At 41.4% G+C, this 24,735-nt stretch overlaps 1 protein-coding gene across 1 annotated transcript; it reads right to left on the reverse strand.

Annotated features, from left to right (window-relative positions):
- Positions 1 to 13,505: 13,505 nt before the first annotated feature.
- On the reverse strand, positions 13,506 to 23,571 carry LOC105038300 (transcription factor E2FB). Its single transcript, XM_010914064.4, has 14 exons — positions 23,050 to 23,571; positions 17,260 to 17,452; positions 16,980 to 17,039; positions 16,723 to 16,808; positions 16,561 to 16,649; positions 16,401 to 16,455; positions 16,208 to 16,260; positions 16,078 to 16,128; positions 15,940 to 15,988; positions 15,744 to 15,809; positions 15,571 to 15,647; positions 15,144 to 15,375; positions 14,293 to 14,359; positions 13,506 to 14,202 (listed from the first exon to the last, which is right to left on the reverse strand). The coding sequence occupies exons 1-14, from the start codon at positions 23,248 to 23,250 to the stop codon at positions 14,066 to 14,068; spliced, it is 1,416 nt and encodes a 471-aa protein (XP_010912366.1). The 5' UTR covers positions 23,251 to 23,571; the 3' UTR covers positions 13,506 to 14,065.
- Positions 23,572 to 24,735: the final 1,164 nt, after the last annotated feature.

Raw genomic sequence — 24,735 nt, forward strand, 5'->3', positions numbered from 1 at the left:
CGGTCAATGAAGACTTTTCTTGCATGTGCGCATCCCGGGCGATCAGGCGACGAGGGGATTGGCCGCAACAGATTTGGCACGCCAGGAAGGGGGTGCTGCGGCCGCGGCGGTGGTAAGACAGCGAGCTCCATAAAGCTTGAAAAACCTCTCGAGATGATAAAAATCAGGGCTCAACGATCGAGAGCTACCGGATCGATGAGGTACTCTTTTCGTCGGAAAGAGGCCCCTCCTTTACCCTCCATGACGGAACCCAGCTCTCCGCATCCGGTGGTGACCACGGAGGCACAGATTGCGACGATCGTGCGGCAAATGACTGTTCTGACGGACGCGGTCAAAAATCTCCAACGACAACCGATCCAGTTGCCGCAACCGCCGGTGGAACAACTGAGGCGCACCCGATGCTGTCCAGAAGCAGCCGCCGATGCCCGCGTCAACTTTCGTCTCCTCCTCAAGAGCAGCCATCTCAGCACTTCTACTGAGAAGGAGGGAGGCGACCACGGCGCAACACCCACCGGTCTCGGTGTCCCTTACCTTCCCAGCTGGAGCGAGCGAGGAAGAAGAAGTGGCCGCGGACACCGTCCATCTCACTTTCAAATTCATCGGGAGGTTCGACCCCTAGGGTTTCTTAACACCGACGGTTGGATGACTACGAACGTAAGTTCGAAGAAATCGACCGTTGGCTTGTTCAGCTCCAGACGGATGGTCAGAAGTCTTCAAACGACGTCGACTTTCGGACCACCCAACCTCTCTCCTGATTTATCCTCGATGAATCGATCCCTAATCGGTTCAAGATGCCTCATGTGGAGCCTTACGACGGCTCCACCGATCCAGTTGACCATCTGGAGAGCTACAAGGCTCTCATGACAATTCAAAGGACAACCGATGCCCTCCTCTGCATCGGCTTCCCCGCCACACTTCGTAAAATTGTCAGGGCCTGGTACTCCGACCTTCGCTCAGGGGGTATCCACTCCTTCGGGTAGCTCAAGCATTCTTTCGTGGCCCATTTCAGCACCAGTCGAAAATCACCACGAACCTCAGATAGTCTTTTCTCTCTCAAGCAGGGAGAAAATGAGACACTCCGATACTTTGTGACCCGATTCAACACGGCCACACTTGAGATTCGGGACCTCAATGAAGACATGGCTATCTCGGCCATGAAGAGGGGGCTAAAGGGATCCCGATTCACATATTCCTTGGACAAGATCCTCTCCCGGACATATGCCAAATTGCTGGAGCACGCGTACAAATACATGCGTGTGGATGAAGGAGTTTCTGATCGGTGCCTGACCGAGAGCACGGGCCAGAAGGAGAAGCGAAAAAAAAATCGGGCTCCTGCTGAACCCAGCAGGCCTCCGATCGATAAATGGGTCTCGCCCCGACGACGGAGCCCGAGATCGCCCTGATGGTGGAGTCCGAGACCGACGCATCGCAGGTATGACTCCTACACCCCTCTCTCTGCTCCTTATGCACAGATCCTGATAGAGATCGAAGGAGCGGAATATCTACGACGGCCTCCACCTCTGAAGGCAAAGGGCCGCGATCGAAAAAAATACTGTCGATTCCATCGAGGCCACGGTCACAACACCGAGCAATACATCCAACTCAAGGATGAAATAGAGATCCTTATACGATGAGGGTATCTCGGAAAGTATCGAAGGGATCCGCCGACTCGATCCCTTCCCGACCGACGACCCCAACCGACTAAAGAGGCAGCGAACAATCAGCCTACTGTTGGAGTCATCAACATGATCTTCAAACGACTGGACCGAGGGACGACTGTTGAAGGGGAGTCGACGAAGAAGCCATGCCAGGATGATGTAATCACCTTTACAGATGAAGATGTTTGGAAAATCCAAACTCTCCATGATGATGCTGTTGTTGTCTCGGCAACAATAGCGAATTATGATGTAAAAAAGATTTTTGTTGATAATGGAAACTCGACTAACATTTTGTTTTACTCGACCTTCTTCCGAATGCGATTGTCGATCGACCGACTCAGGAGAGTCTCTATGCCCCTAGTAGGTTTCGCCGGGGAGGCCATCGCAGTGGAAGGAGAAATTGCTCTTTCCGTGACAGCTGGGGCCGAACCACGATAAAGCACCGTCTACATGACCTTCACGATCGTTCAAGTATCTTCAGCCTACAACGCCATACTTGAAAGATCCGGACTAAACGCTCTCAGAGCGATAGTCTCGACATATCACTTGTTGGTCCAGTTTCCGACTAAAAATGGAGCTGGAAAAATACGTGGGGATCAATAGTTCGCTCGGCGATGCTTCCAAATCTCAACTCAAAATAATAAAACTAAGGATTTCCTATCGGTCGACAAGTTGGATCAACGGGAAGAGGAGGAACGGGGTGAATCGGCTGAACAACTGATTTCCATCCCGATGGCAAAGAATCCTGAACAGATGATCTGGATCGGGTCGCAGTTGTCCGACCCAGAGCGACAGCAGCCGACAGAGCTATTGAAAGCCAACGCCGACATATTCGCTTGGTCGGTAGCGGATATGTCCGGCATTCCTCCGAAAATAATGACTCACCGACTCAACATCACCCCTGGTATGAGGCCGGTGAGACAGAAGAAACGATCTTTCACCCCCGAAAGACAGAAGGCCATCGACAAAGAAGTAGAAAAACTACTCGAGGCGAGCTTCATCAGAGAAACTACATATCCTGACTGGCTCGTCAATATCGTCATGGTGAAGAAAGCCAATGAAAAGTGAAGGATCTGTATCGACTACACCGACCTAAATCGAGCCTGCCCGAAGGACAGCTTCCCACTGTCGAAGATCGACCAACTGGTGGATGCGACATCCGGTCATCGATTGCTCAGCTTCATGGATGTCTTTGTCGGATATAACCAGATCCAGATGGCGTCCGAGGATGAAGAACATACGATCTTCGTGACCGCCAAGGGCCTTTACTGTTACAGAGTGATGTCCTTCGGTCTAAAGAATATCGGAGCCACCTACCAGCGACTCGTCAACAAGGTCTTCAAAGCTCAAATCGGGCGCAACATGGAGGTGTACGTGGACGACATGCTAGTGAAGAGCGTGCAGGCCTCAGATCACGTCCAGGACTTGGAAGAAATTTTTCGCATGCTTCGGCTTCATCGGATGAAGCTAAATCCGACCAAGTGCGCCTTCGGGGTAACTTCGGAGAAGTTCCTCGGATTCCTCATTTTTCAACGCAGAATTGAGGCCAACCCTGAGAAGATAAAGGCGATTATCGATATGCGACATCCGAAAACCAAAAAAAAAATACAGCAACTCAATAGAAGGATCATCGCACTCAGCCAATTCATTTCTCGGTCAGCTGAGAGATGCCTCCCATTCTTCAAAACCCTGAGGCAGACAAAAGACTTCTCTTGGTCGAGTGAGTGTCGGCAGGCCTTCGAAGATTTGAAAAAATATCTGACTTCTCCACCCCTGCTTGTAAAGCCCGAGATCGGAGAAATATTGTACCTTTACTTGGCTACCGCCCTAGAGGCGGTTAGTTAGGTACTCGTCTGAGAGAACGAGAGCCGAACTCACCAACCCATATATTATACCAGCAAGGTACTCCACGAAGTCAAAACTCGATACTCAAGAACAGAGAAGATGATATTTGCCTTGGTCATATCAGCGCAACGATTTCGTTCGTATTTTCAAGCACACGCCATCGTGGTCCTCACCGACCAACCCCTGAGGGTGATCCTGCATTACCCCGACACATCAGGACGACTGGCAAAATGGGCGGTGATGCTGAGCGAGTTCGACATCCAGTACCGATCGCGACCTGCTTTGAAAGCTCAAGTCCTAGCCGACTTCATTGCGGAATGCCCGACAACCAACCAAATGTCAGAAGACGGGAGCTCCAAAGAAGCTGCGATCTCTGAATATAACCCCGGGTCAACCTGGGTATTACACATAGATGGAGCTTCCAATGCTCAAGGGAGCGGGACTGGGTTCCTGCTTACCAACTCGGAGGGAGTAGTTACCGACTATGCCCTCCGATTCAACTTCAAAGCCTCTAATAATCAAAACGAGTATGAAGCACTTCTCGTTGGCTTGAGAGTGGTGAAGGAGCTCGGGATCGACAGCCTCAGAGTCTTCTCCGACTCCCAGCTGATTGTAGGGCAAGTCAGAGGTGAATTCGAAGCGCGGGATCCGACCATGGCAAAATATTTTCAGAAAGTGAGAAATCTCGTGGCGCACCTCAAGTATTTCAATATCTCCCACATTTCCAGGATGGAGAATGCTCGAGCCGATGCATTCTCCAGGCTTGCGACATTCGCCTACGGTGCTTTGGGCCGGACACTCGTAGAGAGTCTTGAGCAATCGAACGTCAACAAGGCTGAGGAGGTACTACAACTGACGATCGAGCCAAGCTAGATGGATCCGATCATTCAGTATCTGACCGACGGAACTAGCCCCGAAGACCCCACAGAAGCCAAGCGACTCCGGTGGATGGCCTCCCAATATGTAATGATGGACGGGCGACTCTACAAAAGGTCATTCTCCCTTCCCTTGCTAAAGTGCCTGGGATCAACGAACGCGGACTACGCACTCAGAGAGGTGCATGAAGGGATCTGCGGAAGTCACCTGGGGGGCAAATCTCTGACCTACAAAGTCCTACGGCAAGGTTACTACTGGCCCACCATGAAGAAAGATGCTGCTGATTTGATTCGGAGGTGTGAGCCATGTCAAAAGTATGCCAACATACAACGCCGGCCCACCAACCAGCTGACTTCCATTGTCGCCCCATGGCCCTTCGTCCAATGGGGAATCGACATACTCAGCCTTTTCTCCCCAGCATGTGGCCAAAGAAAGTTCATAGTCGTCGCAATCGACTACTTCACCAAGTGGGTGGAGGTCGAACCCCTGGCGTAAATCACCGAGCATAAGATGGAAGATTTTATCCAGAAGTCCATCATCTCCAGATTCGGATTGCCACACACTATCATCACCGACAATAGACGACAGTTCGACAACCAAAGCTTCAGAGAGTTCTGTGCAAGATTTCATATCACGCACAAGCTGACCTCGGTCGGGCATCCACAGTCCAACGGGAAAGTTGAAGTAATCAATCGGACCATTCTGCATGGATTGAAGACTCGACTGAACGAAGCCAAAGGCCTATGGGTCAAGGAATTGCACTCGATCCTGTGGGCGTACCGAACGACACCCCATATCCCGATCGGAGAATCTCCTTTCAATTTGGCCTATGGGACGGAGGCAATGATCCCACTCGAGATCGGGCTGCCATCGACTAGAGTTGAGCAATACTATGAACCAGGCAACTCTGAGTGTCGGAGAATTGACTTGGACCTCCTATCCGAGCTCCGACGTGGGGCTCAACTCCGCATGGCTTCCTACCGACAAAAAGTGGCCTGATACTATAATGCTAAAGTTAAGCCAAAATTTTTCAGACCTAGAGATCTGGTTTTGAGAAAGGTGAAAGTTTCGAAGCCTCAGGATCAAGGAAAACTATCCCCGAACTGGGAATGACCCTACAAGATAGTGGACACCTGCAGGCCGGACGCCTACCGACTTGAGACCCTGAAAGGGACAGCCATTCCCCGGACTTGGAATGCCGACAATTTGAAATTGTACCATCAGTGAATTCTGTATGCCCTGGTTCGGAATACAACTCAATTTCAAAACCCCAGAGTCTACAAAGTTTGGCTCTCCATCGTGGGTCAGCCCTCGCCAGAAGTACGAGCCCCGACGCCCTGACTTGGACCCAACGTTTCGTTGGGAACCTACGGCCCAATCGCCGACGACACATCGAACTCTTACGAGAATCATTCTGTCTATACTAACGGAAGGCCAGCGCTGGTGATGAAACCTCTCTAAATTGAAGCCGCGCTCCTTCCACAGTCGACTCTCAATCAACGCGGTTGGCTAACTTGCCGACTTAGCTTCGGCTAAGAAGGACAAAATGCCAAGATGACCGCGGTCGCACTTGCGACATACCGACTTGGTCACGATCGATCGAAGGATATTCGGCTTGCCACTGTTTATCATACATCCTGATGTATACACCCGACCAAGGATCGGGCAACAGATATTCGATTTATCATCGTTATCCTAACCGAATACGTCGGACACTCCTCGACTATCAGATTCTATGGAATGATCGTGTCAACGAGCTACGTTCGGAGATTAGTCGACACTTGGCTCAACGTGCATGTCCGACCAAGGTCTGGGCGACGGACGCTCGACCTGCAGTCGACACCTGAGCTAACTACGTCGAACGACTCTCGACCATCGGATCCTACGCAACCTGTATGATAGTCAGGACGCTGGCCTGCAATCGGGGCTTGCTCTACCCTTAGCATAGCGTATGCTACTGACTACCTTGATCAACTACGCTGGATCCTACTGAACGTCCTAACAAGGTATGTCGGAGCTACGACCTATACTCTCGGGGATGTCTCGATGAGACATACACTTTGAACCGCATGCAGGGGAAAATTTGAAAAGTCTTTGATTTTATTTAGTTGAAGTTAGACTTACAAAATTGAGCCGAAGTTCGATTACAAGTATCAAAGACGAAACAAAAATAAAATAAAAACAACGGAGCAGACACTCCGACTACTCGTCGGAATCGACTTCCTGCACCGAAAAGGATTCAGGAGCGACTGGTGTACCCGCTCAGGTCGGAGTGGGATCGGAGGTTGGAGCCGCCTCACCTTTGGTAGCTCATTCCACCAGCCCAGGGACGGCCTCCTCCACAGCCATCTGATCCTCCGGTATTGGGTCGGCCTCCTCCTCTGCGGCTTGGTCCTTCGACCCCGGAGGGACGACCCTGCTCAGGTCAAGTTTTGGGTGCAGCCTCTGAATTGCATCCCGAGCGTCCTCGTACCCCACTCGATAGGAGGCGAAGCCACTCTCGAGAAGCTCCTCCCGATACTCGTCTGAACCGCGGAAGTCCTCCACCGCCCGACTTAGCGCCTCTTTAGCCGACTCCACCTCCGCTATCGCTATGTCGACGTCGGCTTGGGCGGAGGACAGGTTCTCCTCGACCTTAGCTAGATTTTTCAGGCTAACCCAAAGTTGTTCGCACTCGGCCTCGAGCTCACTAATGCAACCGTCCCGCTCACGCCGCAGCCGATGAGTGGAACGGGTCTTGCGCTTGACCTGCTCGCGGGCCGACTGAAGTTCGACCTTCGAGGCAGCCAGACCGTCGGTGAGTCGAAAAATCTCCTCCTCGAGCCTGGCCTCGCGGTCGACCGACAGCTTCAGCTGTTCCACCAGCATCGCCTTCTCTGCTTCGACGATTTTTGCCCTATCCTTCTAGGCCGCCTGGATGTCGCCGAACCTTCGGTACCCGATCTCCAACTCGGACATGTTGTAGATCAACTGCAAGTAGAAGGCCGGTCATCAGAAGAATAAAATGATGAAAATAATAATGGAGAGGAAAGAAAAAGAAGAACTCACCCCGATCATGGTTGGATAAAAGGAAGAGAGCATCTCGGTCATCGGCTGACTCTTCAAGAGCTCCCGATCAGCCGGAAGAATGGTTGCCTGACACAACCTCCTGGCCAAATTATGGTTGGCCAGGGCTGACGATCCCTCGAAAACCTGAACGTCGGACGACGCAACGCGGTCCGCTGACCTTGTGTCGTCTGCCGGCACCATTGGAGCCTTCCCCCGATCAGTCGTCCAGGCCTGGAGATCGAAGAAGGATGAAAAGCTTGAACTCGACTGAGTTCCTCCCGAGGGCGCGATGGGAGCCACCGCAGGTCGTTCGGGCTCACGTGCTTCGATCCGAACCTCTTCCACAGGCAGGGCCACCGATACTCCTTCGACTGCCCCCTCCGTCGCCCCTTTCTCGGATGGCGCCTCGGGTGGCACCGCCGGCGCCGATAAGGCGATGACTAATTCAAAGCCCGACGCTCGTTCGGTGTCAGGCTATGCAGCCGCTATCGCAACGGCAATCGAAGATGATGTTTGGGGCCTCTTGGGCAGCCGCGAAGGTCCGGTCCCGGACGCCGGTCTCTTCCTCGCCACGTGTTGCCGAATGTCGGCATCTGTTAGTCTTACTCTCGATGGCATGCCTGCAATTTCAACGAAAGATTAGCATAAGTCCAAAGATGGATGAAAAAGTCAAAAGACGACCAACAGACCGAACTGTACCTAAGCGGAGAACCGAACTTAGGCCGACGTCATAGAGAGCTTGTTCGGTGACGAGCTCTCTCTGCTTCGGCACCGACACATCCTTCAGTCGGTGAAAGTCCTCTCGGTCTTCTGCCTCCACCCAACTGTTTTCGTTTGGCTGAGTTCGAGAGTCACCCCAGCGAAAGGGAAACCCCCAGGATAGCGAAGAAGAAGCGAAGAAAAAATGATTCTTCCACCCGTGGATCGACGATGGAAGATCGATAATGAACGAAAGGCCCTTCCGGGGATTGAAGAACCACCACCCTCGAACTTTCGGATAAGGTCGGAGGACGAAGAACGTCTGGAAGAGAGAGATGCGGGGAAAGGTCGGCAAGAGCCGACATAACAAAGCGAAGCTGATTATTAACCGGACTGAGTTCGACGCCAGTTGCGTTGGGCAAAGCCCATAATAATCTAAGACATTCCGGACGAACTCCGGAATCGGAAAGCGGAGACCTGCCCGAAGGTCCTCAACATAAAAGGCCATTTGGCCCGGAGGTGGGTTGTTAATCCGAGCCTCAGCCCCAGGGGCGAAAAGTCGGAACTGCTCGGGGATACCATATTGTTCCCTAAGCCGTTCGACGTTCGGCCCCGAAAGTGAAGAAGTCTCCACCTCCGGGGTCGATCGGGAATCATCGGTCGGGTTCCCTGACTGACTTCCTCGAGGAGAGGTTCTAGCCATAACGCTAGCCCCAAGAAAAGAGAATAAAAAGGAGAATACAAAGGGAGCGAAAATGCAAAGGAACAAGAATGAAAAGCTTCGAGAAGAGCTTTCAAAGAAGGAGGACGGAAACAGCTACCTGCGACTGGGAGACAACTCGACAGGGTCTCAGCGCCAGAAAAAGGACAGTAAAAAGTGAAACTTTGGATATGAGTGGCCGCATATATATAAGACCCTTCGACGGTCGAGATGAAAGCACGCCGAACGAGGATTTTTTGGATGTTGGAACGTGGCAGCGCCTGGGCCCTTCCTCGGTCCGACAGTTCGATGCGCCTGCCCCAGATCGAGCCACGTCGCCTCCATCCGCGCGAACGGTTCCGGCCCAATAGCCCCCTGATGCATGGCAGAAAAATCGCATCTCGAAATTAATTAACCGACGGCGATTTGCGTTCCCGATGAGACGTCTGACACCGGATCGTCTGTTGGTACAGTCGTCAGAGTCGGGACATGACGTGATGGAAAACTACTCCTTTCGCCTGAGGCCGTCGCCCACATGGTAACGTGGGCCAACACGATATCAGACTCAGGAGTGGGGGGGCAACTGTTGGGATATACCGGCTGATCCCTATATGCCGACTTATCCTCGGAACGGTTCGACCGATATCCAACTCTACCCATCGGGCGGACAGACGACTCCGACAATGACTGCCGACAATATCCGACCAAAGGTATGCCGGCCAAACAGGCCAATACTGTTTCCAACCGGCCGAGCGGCCGAACCCATATCACTGACTCACTGTCAGGGGTGGCAGCCGACATCCGACTTCCACAAGGCACCAGATCAGCCGACGGTATTTCCGAGTCACCACCCGACGTCCCGTCAACCAAATACCGACATACAGTCGGCCAGCCCGTCCAAATGCCGTACAACCACTATGGGCTGTTGTCCTGCCAAGGACATGCTGTACGACCGTCATGGGGTATTGTCCTGTCAAGGACATGGATTAATTCTAATGACTTAACAACCCACGACGATTTGATAGTCCCTGACGATTTGACAACTCTCCAGTTATCTACACTATTAATGACGGGACCATACCGCATTCTACTATAAAACGGGATAAGGCAATAGTTTTGATAAGCTCTCTCTCTCTGGCGGAGTCTCTGGTTTTTCCACTGTTGCCTAATCTCCTCTCTGACTTAAGCATCGGAGGGTCCCCGTCGGAGGCATCTCCGATCAGTGAGGACTTTCCTTGCAGGTGCGCATCCCGGACGATCAAACGACGAGGGGATTGACCGCAATAATGGATATAAGTGGAGCCAAGCAAACCAGCTAAAGGATTACCATGGTTGTGCCTAGCAAACCCGGGCCACAAGAGATGGATTGCACCCTTCTTCTGTTGCTCCACCAAAGGAGACAATTCGGGTTCTCGTTTGTATATGGACCAGACCTGATCGGTTTATATCCTTTTACTTGAGATGTCTTAGCTTGTATGGTACCGGTGTAAACTGAAATGAGTCAGGATGCTAACCATATTATGCAGGTCTCCACACTAGAGGGTGGAGGGTTTTTTTCCAAGTGCATCAAATCCCTCTTGCCCGTTTCTGCCTTTCTGATGGGCGTGCTTCCATTCCAATGCGCTAATTGTCTCTTCTCGCACACTTTAATATCGTTAAGCCACATCGTTCGTCATGATTCAAGCAGCCGAAAGCTGGCGGGCCTAATTCCTCCCCAAAAATTATCAACAGAAATGGCAACACGGGTTCAACGGTTCACATCTATCAGAACACAAAACGGGCCAACAGAAACTCACAATTGAAGCAATTGGAGGGCCCTGGCGATCAGCATGCCCTAGTATAACCCCAACCCCCTTTCTCTCTCCCTGTGGTCGTTTCTCGGGAGTCCATGTGGGGTTCCAGCCATAGCAGTGGAGCCATGGCCGCAGCTCTCCTACTATCATCCGGGCTCGAGCTTGGCCTATAGAAGGTTAATTTTTTTTACCTACCAACTTCTAATTTTCAAAGATCGAAAGCAATTGACTGAGATTCTTTTGGTTGTTCCGGTGCAGACGTTTAGCTCCAAGGATGAAGGGGAGGAGAGGAGATGGAGAGGGAATGGAGAAATCTAATTTATCTAAATCGGCCACCTCCATCCCTCTCTCTTTGATTTCTCTCTCTCCTCACTACCGGCTAGTGCTGGAATCGTTGCCCAGGCTTTCCTCAGCAAGATATTAAATGCGGCGTCACCGATGGGTTCCCTCCGACCGTTGCGCACACCACAATCGTAGCCAGTCGGATCGGGAACACGAGAGGCAAGACGGACAAGTGATTGCTCCTGAACATAACGAAGCACTTTTTGTTTTGCATTGTGCTCATTCGTCACTCAAGTTTCGATGGACCGGTACCTGTAGATTTATCTGCAGATTTTTGCTGTATCCTATATTGTCACGCCTACCAAAATGAAACATCTGTAGTAACTTTAAGGGCACATTCTTTTATAGGTAAAAAATTTATTTATAAAATTATATTTTTTTGAATAAATATTTTTCAAATATTATTTAAATAAAAAAATAATTTATTCATATTTTTTTATACATTAAAAATATTTAAAAACTTACTATCTATATTTTTTATATTATTATTTTTTGAAAAAGTTGCTATCGCCTATCTATAGTTTTCATAATATCTTTTATTATATAAATATTATTATACATTATTATATATATTATATTATTAATATATTATAATATTATAATATAATATAATATATTAATATTTTTATATTAATATAATATATTATATAATATTATTATATATAATAATATATTATATTATATTATAATTATAATATTTTATAAATATATATAATATAATATAATATATTACATTATATTAATATATATAATATATTATATTGTTATATTATTATTTAAAATATTATATTATAAAATATTAATATATTATTTTATTTTATTAATATATATTATTATAATATAATATAATATATTATATAATATTATTATATATAGTAATATAGTATAACATATTATATTATTATAATATATTATATAAATATTATATTATATTATATTATTATATGGATAAAAATATATTAGGAATGAATTAAATGGATTATTCTTTGATGGATAAATATCATGAAAAAGCTAGTCAACTTTTTCATTGACCAACTTATCCATGTTCTCACAGTTTTCAAGATCGATAAGTTACTTTCAAATGGATAGCATTTACCCATGAAATAAAAAAAAATCTTACTCATCTAGAGGATGGCTAAATCATTTTCCCATCAACCGAGAAAATAACTCTTTTGATTTATTCTTAATATATCCTTAACCATATAATAATATAATATAACATTTATATAATATATTATAATAATATAATAATATATAACAATATAATACTATAATATATTATATATTAATATTTATAATATATTATACTATATTATTATATATAATAATATTATATAATATATAATATATTATATTAATATCTTATAATATTATAATATTATATTATATTAATATAATGTAATATTATCATATAATAATGCATAAAAATAAAATAAAATAATATATTAATATTTTATATTATAAAATACTAATATAACCATATAATATAATGTAATAATATATAATAATAAAGCATATTATATTACATATTTATATAATACTATAATAATATAATAATATAGTATAATGTATTATAATATACTAAAATATATTATAATAATATAATAATATATAGCAATATAATAATATAATATATTTTATATCAATATTTCTAATAAATTATACTATATTATAATATATAATAATATTGTATAATACAATATATATTATATTATAATAATATATAACAATAAAATAACACAATATATTAATATTTTATACTCTAATATTATAAATAATAATATAATATATTCTTGCATATTAATATATATTAATATAATCCAATATAATATAATATATTACAATATAAGAATATAACAATATATTATATTATATATATTTATATAATATATGATAATAATATAATATATTTTATATAAAATAGTATATATTAATATAATATAATATATTATACTATATTATTATATATAATATTATATAATATATATTATATTATACTAATATAATATATTAATATAATATAATATATTATAATAATATAATATAATAAAAGATATTATGAAAAATATAGATAGATCATAGCAACTTATTCAAAAAAAATAGTAGTACAAAAGAAAATAGGTAATAAATTCTCAAATCATTTTTCAATACTTAAAAAAATATACTAAAAAACATACAGTTTTTTAAGTAAATCTTTTATCCGCAAAAAAAAAAATCCTTATAGATAAATACCATTCATGAAAAAATAATTTATTCATCTTGAAAATCATAAAAATATTGGATAAATTGATCAATAATTTTTTTTTTAATTTTTTTATTATATTTATCCACAAAAGAACAAGTCCTAAGCTCATCAAAGCAAGCCCAAGACTTTCCCAAAAGACAAAAAACAAAAAAAAAAAGCCCAAGTTTCATTCTTTAAAAATTGCAGTGACGTGCATTTCTGCAACGAGACGGTCATACATCAAATGAAATCAGAAATCAGACGGTACCCTGCTAACACTTAAACAGAAAATTAGTTAGCTCTTCTGCAATCAAATAAGGTGTCCAGAAAGCATGCATCTCTAAAAGTATCATTATATGCAAAGTATGTTTGATCACCATATTCAGCAAGTATGGTTGGTCGGTCATTCATCATGAGGATGATGCCAGCTTACAAATGGGCTACCAAACTTTACCCTTGAGAAGATTTATGCACCAAAAAAAGTACCATCGCGTCTTGTATATGTATGGAATGTAATAAACAACATAGGAAGTTAAACATGGTTCTGATGTCTGCCTCATGTAAACCTATCGCCACGAGATTAGTTGATATGTTGGGGCATGCAAAAAGGCTCTAGAGAAGGGAAGATTATGATTCATGCCTGGACTATGTAATAAGACATATTACTCAACTGTACATATGGACCGCAGCTGTTCCTTTAAGGCCACTGACAGCTTTCTCTTGGAAACAGCATCTCCGGTAACCATCAGGTCGGCCACCCAGATTATGATCGTTCCCATTTCGAAGGTCATTGCAGTGACATAGACCTTGACGAACATGATTGCATCAGAGGAAAAAGGTACCAACCTGAGTTCCTGAATTCACTTCCTCAATCTCACTTTCATCGCTGAGTGGAATTTGTACTGGAAGGGGCATCGATAACACCAGATGGAGGAGTTTCTGGCCGAGGAGTGCTAGCGTTGCTTGCAATGAAATCCTCTGGATTAAATCTGCCCATTGCATCCCATTGAACTTCAGCTGTGGTTGGAGTTAAGGAGCTAAGATATTTGAACTGGGATAAACCAAGAAAAGAGGATATGATGAGCAGCACAATCATGAAAAGGATACGTGCTGTCTTCCACATATCTGTAATGCTAACTCCAGCATCTGATAGAAGCCAATAGTCGGCATCGGTCTGCAGAATGAAAGAATTCTCAGAATCTACACATTCAGTATAATCTTTTAAAAATATTTTGAGGTACCATATCTTTCCAACCACAAACACCTAAGCTAATGACACATATCGAAGAATTGATTAGTGATGATAATCAGGCTCTAAAAGCAATATCAAACAGAACAGTTCCTAGGGGTGCTTCTTCTGTTTTTCTTTGAGCACTTTTTGAGGATCAAGAAGATAATGGACAATAGTCGCTTCATCCTATGGATAACATCCTATCCAAAGTCAAACATTCTCAAACCAGCTGCAGCTAATAAGTTTCTTGTTCTACCAGATCCGTGGAATTTTCATTCCCATCACAATAATCATAGAGGACGTCAATATAAGATATGAAAATCATTTACATCATTGCAATATTAGTCATTAATAGGCTGAACATCAAAAATCAGGAAATCATAAAAAACAATTCACAAACTAGATAATTCATCATTTTGTTTAATTAAGAATTTGAGTCATAAAGATATCTGAGATAATAGAGTAGATCATCATAACTGGATGCATGTTATCAAGGCTAGGGTAGTGTCCGCTAATTCAAACCACGTATGGTAAGAAATTTCGATCTCAGGATTTTGGCCTAAGAGCAGATGGTGGCACAGGATCCATAAAAAGCCAATCCTAAAATGAACTTGTTTAGGTTTATTATTGCAATTTATTTATGCATGGTGATGACATATTGATGGATGTTTCTCTTTTCATTCTCTGAATGATTACCAAGACCATTAAGAGGGATTAATGCACTTACATCAACATCTGAAGGAACAATCTTCATCATCCCACCAACAAAATCATGTGAGGCATTTGGATCTGAGTCCATCCTCTGACAGTCTTGAACATCAGGCGCCATTTCCTTCCCCCTATTCTCTTCTGTAACCACTTCCATTGTGGAGTTCTCAACAGAACCTGAATTCGATGCAGGTGGGAGCCTTGTGGGTGTCTCGACACCACTCATCTCCTCAAACTTCTCCTCATATTGACTACATGTGTTGAAAAAGAAAAAGAATTCAGAAACCTATGGAACAATTATATACCAAGAACATGGCAAGAACATGGCATAGTTCAACTTTGAATTTCAGGATTCTTCTATATTTAAGTGGGGTTGTTAGAAACTTTGAATGTCAGATTAAACAAGGTTGAGCATCCTGAAGTATAATTTGGACGGGGAGCATTACCTAACAAGGTAAACATCAATTGGACCCATCGTACTTCTTAGGACAATTCTGTATCTCCTATTAGGATATTCACCAGCCTGCATGCAGAGGGAGCAAAGTATATAAGGTATTCAAATGCATAAAAAAGTAAGACGTGTGAATGAAACTTCTTTCTAGTCCTTGCCTAATCTCACCTCATCAGGATCCGGAACTTCTAGGGTAGTACCATGGGGAGCTTTAATTGCTATCAATGTCTCATTCTGCAAATAAAGAAAGAAGACGTTAACTGTTACTATTGGCTCCTATAAGCAGCTAACGGCTACTGCTAATGTTCAAGCCACTGATAGGTCAAAGAACACTGAAGTACTTTCTACAAGCCAGATAGCAAACCTGAAAGCAGGGCAGACCTTTGATGTCATCTTCAGTCACATAGAGCCACCTGAAGACAGATAATGATAAAATTGACTGTGAGAGAGACGGAAAATTAACATGCTTAGCATGTGCAACTGAATATAGGACAGCATTTACTTTTGATTATTTTCATCTTCAGTAAGCACTTTTAGTTTTTCTCGCATTTCACTGTAAAGAATGCAAAATCATCAGAGAAATGGTAAAAACTATTCATAATTATAATGTAGTAGTTTGACCAGCAACCAACCTTATATGATCATCTAGGCTGCGCTCCTGCAAGGTAAGATTTTGAACTTCTGCCTGAACAGAAGAAAAGAAAGAAGAATCCAGACTAAGCTATATATTATTTATATTATACAAATGGTTCAATGGAATAAACATGCGAAGACTATAAACCATGGTTTTTGTTGTTAGCATGAAAATCCATCTATGCATTATACCTGTAAATTTGAAACATCATCATCAAGCACTCCTGGCCTTAAGTCATCTAGTCCCCTGTATCAAATTAACATATTCTCAATTCTTGGATGTTTATCAATTTATAAGATAAGCATACAGGAAAATAAATGTAAAGATGCAAAAATAAAAAAGGTTAATTACTTCCAACGGATTCTGTTCTTAAGTTTCTTTTCTATCAGTCCAATCCCTTCAAGGACATTTGTGATGTCATATATCCTTCTCTTTTGGACCTATATAATCAGAAACATTTCCTTAAGTCTACATAAAAAGGAGAAAGAATTGAATGGGCGTTTATCAGCTCACCTCCAGTGTTTCAGCAGCTTTATTCAGATCAAGGATGCCATCCTGTGCATGCTTAAGTAAATTGATAAACTTTTTTGTTAAGAGTCCTAGAGAAGGGACAGAATTGTCAGTGGCACAAGCAAGTGAAACCAAATTCAATTTTTCTTCGGCTTTAAAACTGTTGAACTGTTGAACATTTGTAATTTGTAGAGACCCTGTTTATCAAGTTTTTCATAATTAAGAGAATAAAACTTCAGATTAAAAACCACTTCAATCACCTAGAGAGCTGTCATAACGGCAAGTACCAACTGGAGTGAGAGGATTGCTGGATGGAGAACCTGCAGGAACTCATGATGATACTTGATTAAACATAAAGCTGCCTAAAACAAAACTTATTATCATAAAGCTTCATAGGATTGGTTAAGGAGTGGTGAAATAACTAAGCAGTCCAACAAAATATATATGTAATTGTATTTGTAAGGGAATCCATGAATTTTTATTCAAGGGTTAGGTGCAACCGTATGATAATGACAAGATTGGAAAGAGAAGATAACTCACCAGCATTTGACAAGGGTGTCAGAGGTCCAGATTTACTGTACTTTGCAACCTTGGACCTGCCATGGTTCCTACCTCCTCTTCCTGATACCGGTGTAAGGAGAGGACTGGTAACTGCCTCAGCATATCCAGGGCTGTTTGTCCACTCACTTGATTCAGCAGCTTCATTGTCTTCTTGTTCAGGCTTTCTCTTCAACTACATATGGAATACCATTTTCATTGAAATACGATCAACAACATCATAATAAATATGTATTATTCAGAGAACAAATTAAAGAACTGCATTAATAAAGAAAACACAAGTTTGAACCATCATAAGATATGCTTAGATTTTCTCAGAAAACAAAATGCTAAGGACCCACCACAGCATAAGGTTGTTCACACGTATTTAGGGAGTGAAACTTTCAGACAATAGAATAATCAAAAAGGAAAATAAACATTCCAGTGTATTGGATTGGCATTGAAACACACGCTTGCAACACAACTGTATACATGGAGATTCGGGTCCCCAGCTCTCAAAATTTATCTTGCAGACCCTATAAAGAGAGCCAGATCTTCTTCTCTGGAGTGGGCACTCTCATTGGCCCCATAAAATAAATCAACTTTTCATGTTGCAGGAGATTAAAGCTATCTTTTATTCAATCTCTTTAAGTACAAAATATATTAGAACTATTTTGATATTAAAAATATATACTCACCTAAATTTGACTTTATAGTGCATTTAGGTGGTGACTTTAAACTTGGCCTACAAGCCCCATAACATTGTCAAAATTTTAAGTGCCCCTGACCCATTTCTTCAAAGTTCCAATATCAAATTGAACAAGTACCTTTCTTGAAAACATCATTTTCAGCTTCCACATAAATTACACTAAGGCATGCGACTGTGTTGTTTTGAACATTCTTATAATCTTCCTAGAAGGAGATATGCATAAATGTATAGTTGCAAAATCCCTCTTTTCTTTATCATATCTATGTACTCATGGGGATTAGATGGTATCGACATGTTCAATGAAGATCTGAAGAGCCTCCAGTAAGGAGGGGTACTTTAATTTGTATTGAAGATTGTAACAAGAGAGGAAGATCTAAGATGACATGGATGGAGGTTAAGTGGAAAGATATGGAGAAGCTTAGAATAACATCCAAGATGGTTCTAAATAGGAATATTTGGCTAACAAGGATCCCTGAAGTCGACCCCAAATAGTTGGGGATGGCTATGGTTATGTTAGCTATGCATTCATGAGACTCAACAAGAAGCCACTGAATCAAAGTAAAGAAAGGTCTTGGACATATTATGAATGTTAAAGATATGGTGGTATATTATGATGAGATGGTTAGGTGACATAGGGCATTGCTAACAAATTACTATAATATGTGATCATTCATAAAAGTGAAGACCCATGGATTGATTTGTGGAAGGGACCAGATCAACCAAGTCTCCTTTTCATTTTGTTAAGGAAAAGAGGCTTTACAAAATAGGTAATGCCCCACATAACAATGCTATAAAAATAAACAAGATATTTGTGAAAGGGGATGAGAACCTATTCAAACTAAAAAGGTTTTGTAACTTCAGCAAGGAAAAAAATGCTGCACAAAGCACGAAGTCCAAAGATGAAAAGCATAAAATAGTCAAAAATGACATGAAACATCTACTATTGTTGTAAATATATTCAAATGACAACATAGTACAATTGGTATGTGGATTGCATAAAAGCATTTTTTAGAAAAAATAGTGGACTTCATATCAAGATCCAAAAGGTAATAAAAGGTTATAAAGGCTGATCTTCATTGAATGAAAAAGGATAATTAATGTAAAAGGCCTGGAAAGATGTATTAAAAACCAAAGGACAAAAATGATTAGTAAGCTTAATTATACCCATTTATGATGGTTATCCACTGGTTGGGCTAACGTATCTGGAAGTCAGCTAATGTAGGGGTCTGAAAATTAACAAGATGGAATATCTGCCAAATTATCGAAAATCATAACTCTAGGAAAACACATAAAGGCAGCACTCTAAAGAATATAAGCTGAGAAATCTTTGAAAAGGATGATGATATGAAAGAAGTTTGATGAAGTTTGCAGAGTCAAGGACCTAGTTAACTAGCTTATTTGACAAGGTCTTATAGTAAGAAAATGAGAAATTATTAAAAGAATTACCATAGCAATTTTATAAGAACAAAACTAGTTTACCGTATTGCACAACTTTAGGTCACATTAAATTCAGGAAATATATCATAGAATCATGGAAGAGGGTGGTGGTACTAAGACAACTAAGTTACATTATTCCCAAAAACCATTTCAACAAAATTTTAGGTATCGAGGGTGCTTTCAGAGAAGATACATGAGAATTTTTGATAAAAATGCAACTCAAACCACAATATTTCAAATTTTGGGAGGAAGGGCAGAAAATGTCTTTTTATTCTTATTTCCAAACCATAGATGGTTGAATAGAGAAAGTGCTAAAACTTACAAAAATACACTAAAAAGAGATTAGGAGTTTAAAAATTGGATATAATATATTCTTTTCCAATACATGAAAAGCAAAGTCCATAATTTACAGTGATGATATATAATTCATATTTTGAACTTCATTGTTAGCTCCAAATCATATGGTAGTCTGATGAATGTACAAATACAAAGGAGTGATTTTGATACATGAAGAAGGAAAGAAGAGCAAAGGTAGACTAAAAATCACATAGCATGAAGTAGTAAGGAAGGACTTGACATCTCAACATTAGTCAAAAAGTATGGCCCTAAACCAAGCGGAATGGAGGGAAAAAAAAATCATGTAGCAGACCTCAACTAGTTTGGAATGAAGATTTCATTGAGTTGAATTGAGTCGGCTCCAAATCAGACAAATAAGAATTTCAGTTTTGAAGGCAGGTCTGAATCAAAGTGTCACCAAATAATTTTGCATGTACTCAAATATCGATCTTGGTTTTGACATCAAAACATCAATGGTTGGAAGCATAGCAGTAGGCTAAACAAGTCAGATATGATGGCTCCCAAATCACACAGACAAAGAATGACATGCCCACATCATGTTGTATGATAAATGGGTACATTAAAAAATCATACTAACCACTTTTGACTTACCTCTGTTCCATGATAGAGCATGTGGTGGCAGCAAGCATGATAACTAATGCAAGAGCTGTTGATGCACAAGAAATTTAAGCTATCAACTTAAGCAATCAAACCGTAGAAACGGTAAACAACCAAAACAGTAAACACATAGAAAGAATGTCTATTCAGCTGTTCAACACAAATGAAACCAGTCCCTAACTTCAATCAGAGTGAGGTCCATTGATGCACCAACTCAAAAATAGGGACACAGGGTTGATCTTTATTCCCCATGCTGCATAGATTCTTCTCCCATTCTCCTCCATAATAAATGGAAGTCATCACCCCAAGCCTGGTTGGCTACCATACAATTTTGACAAGCTGTGATTTCAGCTGCCTTATATTTCTTTTTGCACTCTCTCCCATTCCACCTCCTCTCCACTTCTAGCATGTACCAGCCATCTACTATTTCTTTTCCCGCTCTATTGCATTTTGACAAAGAGGGCTGGTATAACAAATAGTGCCCTTATCAACATTTTTTGTCTTCCCTTTCTCTCTTCTATTTTCTTACCTTTTATGCTAACCTTTTTCTTGTCTTTCCCATAATCCACATGTTAATCCAAGCTTTTCCTCAATAACATTTTGACCTTTATGTTTTTCCTGTTCAGAATTATCAGCAGAAAACAGACCATTACTCCATTTATTGGTGTTAAATCCACCCATTATGCTTCTAGTTTGACCATTTATATACTTCTGCATGAAATCGGTGGTGCATGGAGTTGGGTATAGCCACAGCATAAGATAACAGAATACCACAATATGCAAATACTGTGAAATGCACTTTGGAGCTCGCATGTTCCACAATGTCAAACATGATAAAGCAGAAGATTTCAGATAATCAGCGCAGTGTGCATTGCTATCCAAAAGAAGTAAATAAAGAACAAGAAGGGAATTGAGTCGAGAGCAGAAGCAGGAGAAAGGTGTTATTAGGAACAATTGCTAAGAAAAAGGCACCAAAGAGAAGCAAAGGGAAGAGATGGCGAAGATGGAAAAAGAGAAATAGGTGCTTGTCATGGTTGGACGTCATATTCACAACAAAAATTTCAGTACTAACATAAAGGCATTGATTTGGTGAATTTACCTTACCAGATGTGACCCCGCACAAGAATCATATTTGATGCAAGAAAAAAGCATGCATGACCAAATGAACATCTGAAACAAAATTTTGGCAAACTCTGATAATGCTAATTGATCGTTCATAGATACTACTAACCACTAGTTAAAATTGATTAGGGTATGAGTTAAACTCTTTGAGCATTCACAGATGATCAAAACAAGAAAGGGATTAAATGTAGCAAGTATTGGAGCAACATATCAAATCAAAATGACTAAGTCATTGCAAAGGCCATAACTACAACCAGGGAGTTTTGCTCCGTCTTTTCAAGATCAAGGCAACCATTTTTATCAAGCTATATGCTTCATGAATGAAAACTCGCTCGTTCTTTTCCCAAAATTCCCATCCAACACTAAGTCATTATCCTTAAGACTCTCTGAAACAATCTAAGCTCCTCTTCTTAAAATCAATCAAACATATATCATTGGACATGAAAAAACCACATGTCTATGTCCATCATTTCATCCACTATTGGCTGAACTTTCAAGCTTCAGCAATTTGCCAGGCAAAATCATTGCTGAGCCAACTATCCAAGAGATCCGCACTTTGCTACCTAATAAAGCAATTTTCCAATCTTCAGTCACAAAATGACAACATACATCTCTCTCTGTCTCGCTCTCACTTAAAAAGGGAAAGAAATCAGCACATTCTGCACTTAGATAATGAATTGATGCAGCATTGAATCCACAGATTAATTAAAGCCGTACAGCTGTTTGAGTTTATAAAATCAAAAATGCACTTCTACAGCATCCAAGATATGCAAGAAAATTCTAGATAAGTCTGGGGGGATCTTGAGGCTTTCTCTTGCACATGCTCCTCGCAAAGTGGTACAAATATATGATGTTGTTGTTTGATTGAGCATGGAATCACAACTGTTCTTGTCACTATATCACCCACAGCAAACGCTCATCCCTCTTCATACTTTAAGAATCCGTTCTAAGATAATTTACAGAATTTGCAGTTCTTTCAAAAGAGGTAAATATCATAAATACTAACAAATAGAGAACTTAGAAGTGAATTTCAGATCAAGCAACACGTCTACTTTCTACAGAAAGCTCTATCAGTTTCAATGCGAGCTTAACCTTCAGGCTTTATGACAGTTTCTCAAAAATGGACCAATTGCTCTAGCTATCATCCACATACTCTCAAAAAATTGCAATTTACCTCTGAACGAATAAAATCAAAATGATTGAATCAACTATTTACTGCTTCAGTGCAACAATTACAAAGAGTAGCATCTACATCTTCAGTGGTTAAAGTTCCCAAGTAACCAACTCCATCTGCAGCAGCAAAGGTAAACAGCGCGGATCTATAAAAGCAAGAAACCTCAATACAACACAGTACAACACTTCTGTACCAATTCAACCACTCTAATTTTCTTAAAAACAAGAAATATATCAGGAGAAGAAACAATTTTAGTATGCGATGAAACAGAGCGGGGCGGAGGGAAGGGGAATAACATCAGGAGCACTAAAAGCACGCTCAGAACACCCAATCAGTGGATTTATCGTTTCCATCTCGAACATAGAACAAAATCGACAAACCTCCACATGAAACTCACGGGTGTCTTAATAACTAGGGCATCAGAGACATCGTCGGGGGTGATCCGGCGGCCGTCAGCGGCGGAGAACCGATGGTATTCATCAGGTGCCACGAACGGCGGCTTCGCCAAGGGGAACAGCGGATGGCGCTTCAGCGGCGGGAAGATCTGCCCGGCCCGCTGCTGCACCGACCGGTTCCCCGCTGGCCGGCCGCCAGACATCGAGCCCGCCGCGGGCGACGAAAGACCGCGAAACGACTGCCGACCTCGCAGTACAAAGATTGGTGGTGGAGGCGAAATCCGAGGTCAAGACCCTCGATTCAAGAAGGGGACCGGAGGGTGCGGCGGATCGGAGGCAAGATCGAGGGGTCGGGGTGGCCACCGGCGGGGGATCGGCGGACCGAGGGGCCGTGGAGGCTAGGGCTTAGGGGATTTGGGATCTGGGATTTTGGGTTGGAGGGGAGGCGCAGAGGGAGGAGGGTCAAAAAGGGGGAGAGCAGAAAACGAGGGAAGGGAGGGAAATTATAGCTTGGACTTCGGATAGATATGGAGGGAAGGCGAGAGTTGAGTGGAATTAAAAAAAGAAAATATACAAAATAAAAAGGGAAGAAAATAGGAAATTGCTAAGAAATCCTCCCCTGTAGTTATTATACAGAAACAAAAACTTGTATCGGCGTTACCAGTCCGACGGTTTAGTGACGCCTGTTAGTTGACGTCATAATATGTTTTGAGCCGTTATAGCGGTTTAAAAGAACCGCCCTCTTTACGTGTCATTATATTTTGTATTTTGTAGAATGAAGCTAATAAGAGATTTAAATAATAGCTGCCATCTAAGTACTATTTTTTTATCCAATCGTTGTTCCACCATAACACGGCTAGCAGTATAATACGACGGCCTTGATAACTTGGCATTTGTATTGTTTTCTAGATAAAATTTAATTATAGGATTTAAAATTTTATATTGGCTAAAGATAATTTTAATAAAAAAAGATAAGAGACGAACTAAAATAATTTTATTTTTATTATTAAAATTTATTTTTAATTATTATAATAATGAATAATGATTGTTATGATTGTCTTGATCAGTTCAAATAATTCAAACATATAATTATAATTTAATCATTATGATGGATGATAATAATTTTTATAGAAATATTTATATTATGATAAACATAATATTGCTCTTAATCTCTAGATTGTTGATGTAGGTCGTCTCTATTGATTTGCAAAATAGCAATAGATTATAAAATTTGCTCAAGTTGGCCTTAGTCAGATTATCTGATGCTTGAGTCAAAGAGAATGTTATGATAATATGGGAGAAGGACAAAGAGAAAAATAAAAAGATGAGAGACATGTGAGCCTTTACTATCATATCTTTAATGGAGGAATTCTAGATCTATGTATAGCAATGGGATTTAGAAGCTCTTGTGGATCACTTGTCAATTGCCAAAGATTATATTGCAACTAATCAAAATCATACAATAACCATTGAAGAATATATTATAACCATCTAAGATTGTACTACAACCCTCGCAAGTCAAGTTGTAACCATCCTAACACATCGCTAAATATTTAATTCTTGATGTAGTGAAAAAATATGAAGTAATATGATTGTTGCTTGAGATAAAAGACTGATCTAGCCATCTGATAACTGTTTAACTAAATTATAAAATTTTATTTGATATGTCAAACAATATATGATTTCAA

This window comes from Elaeis guineensis, chromosome 1 (assembly GCF_000442705.2).
Source record: "Elaeis guineensis isolate ETL-2024a chromosome 1, EG11, whole genome shotgun sequence".
Lineage (NCBI taxonomy): Eukaryota > Viridiplantae > Streptophyta > Magnoliopsida > Arecales > Arecaceae > Elaeis > Elaeis guineensis.

Bases quoted from the DNA above. Each gene is read 5' to 3' on its own strand.
- LOC105038300 (XM_010914064.4), bottom strand. From the start codon at position 23,250: ATGTCTGGCGGCCGGCCAGCGGGGAACCGGTCGGTGCAGCAGCGGGCC. The intron at 16,650-16,722 runs GTGAGCTGATAA...CTGATTATATAG, and splicing joins AAGCTGCTGAAACACTGGAG to GTCCAAAAGAGAAGGATATA. The intron at 16,261-16,400 runs GTATAATGCATA...TCTTCTGTTCAG, and splicing joins ATGATGTTTCAAATTTACAG to GCAGAAGTTCAAAATCTTAC.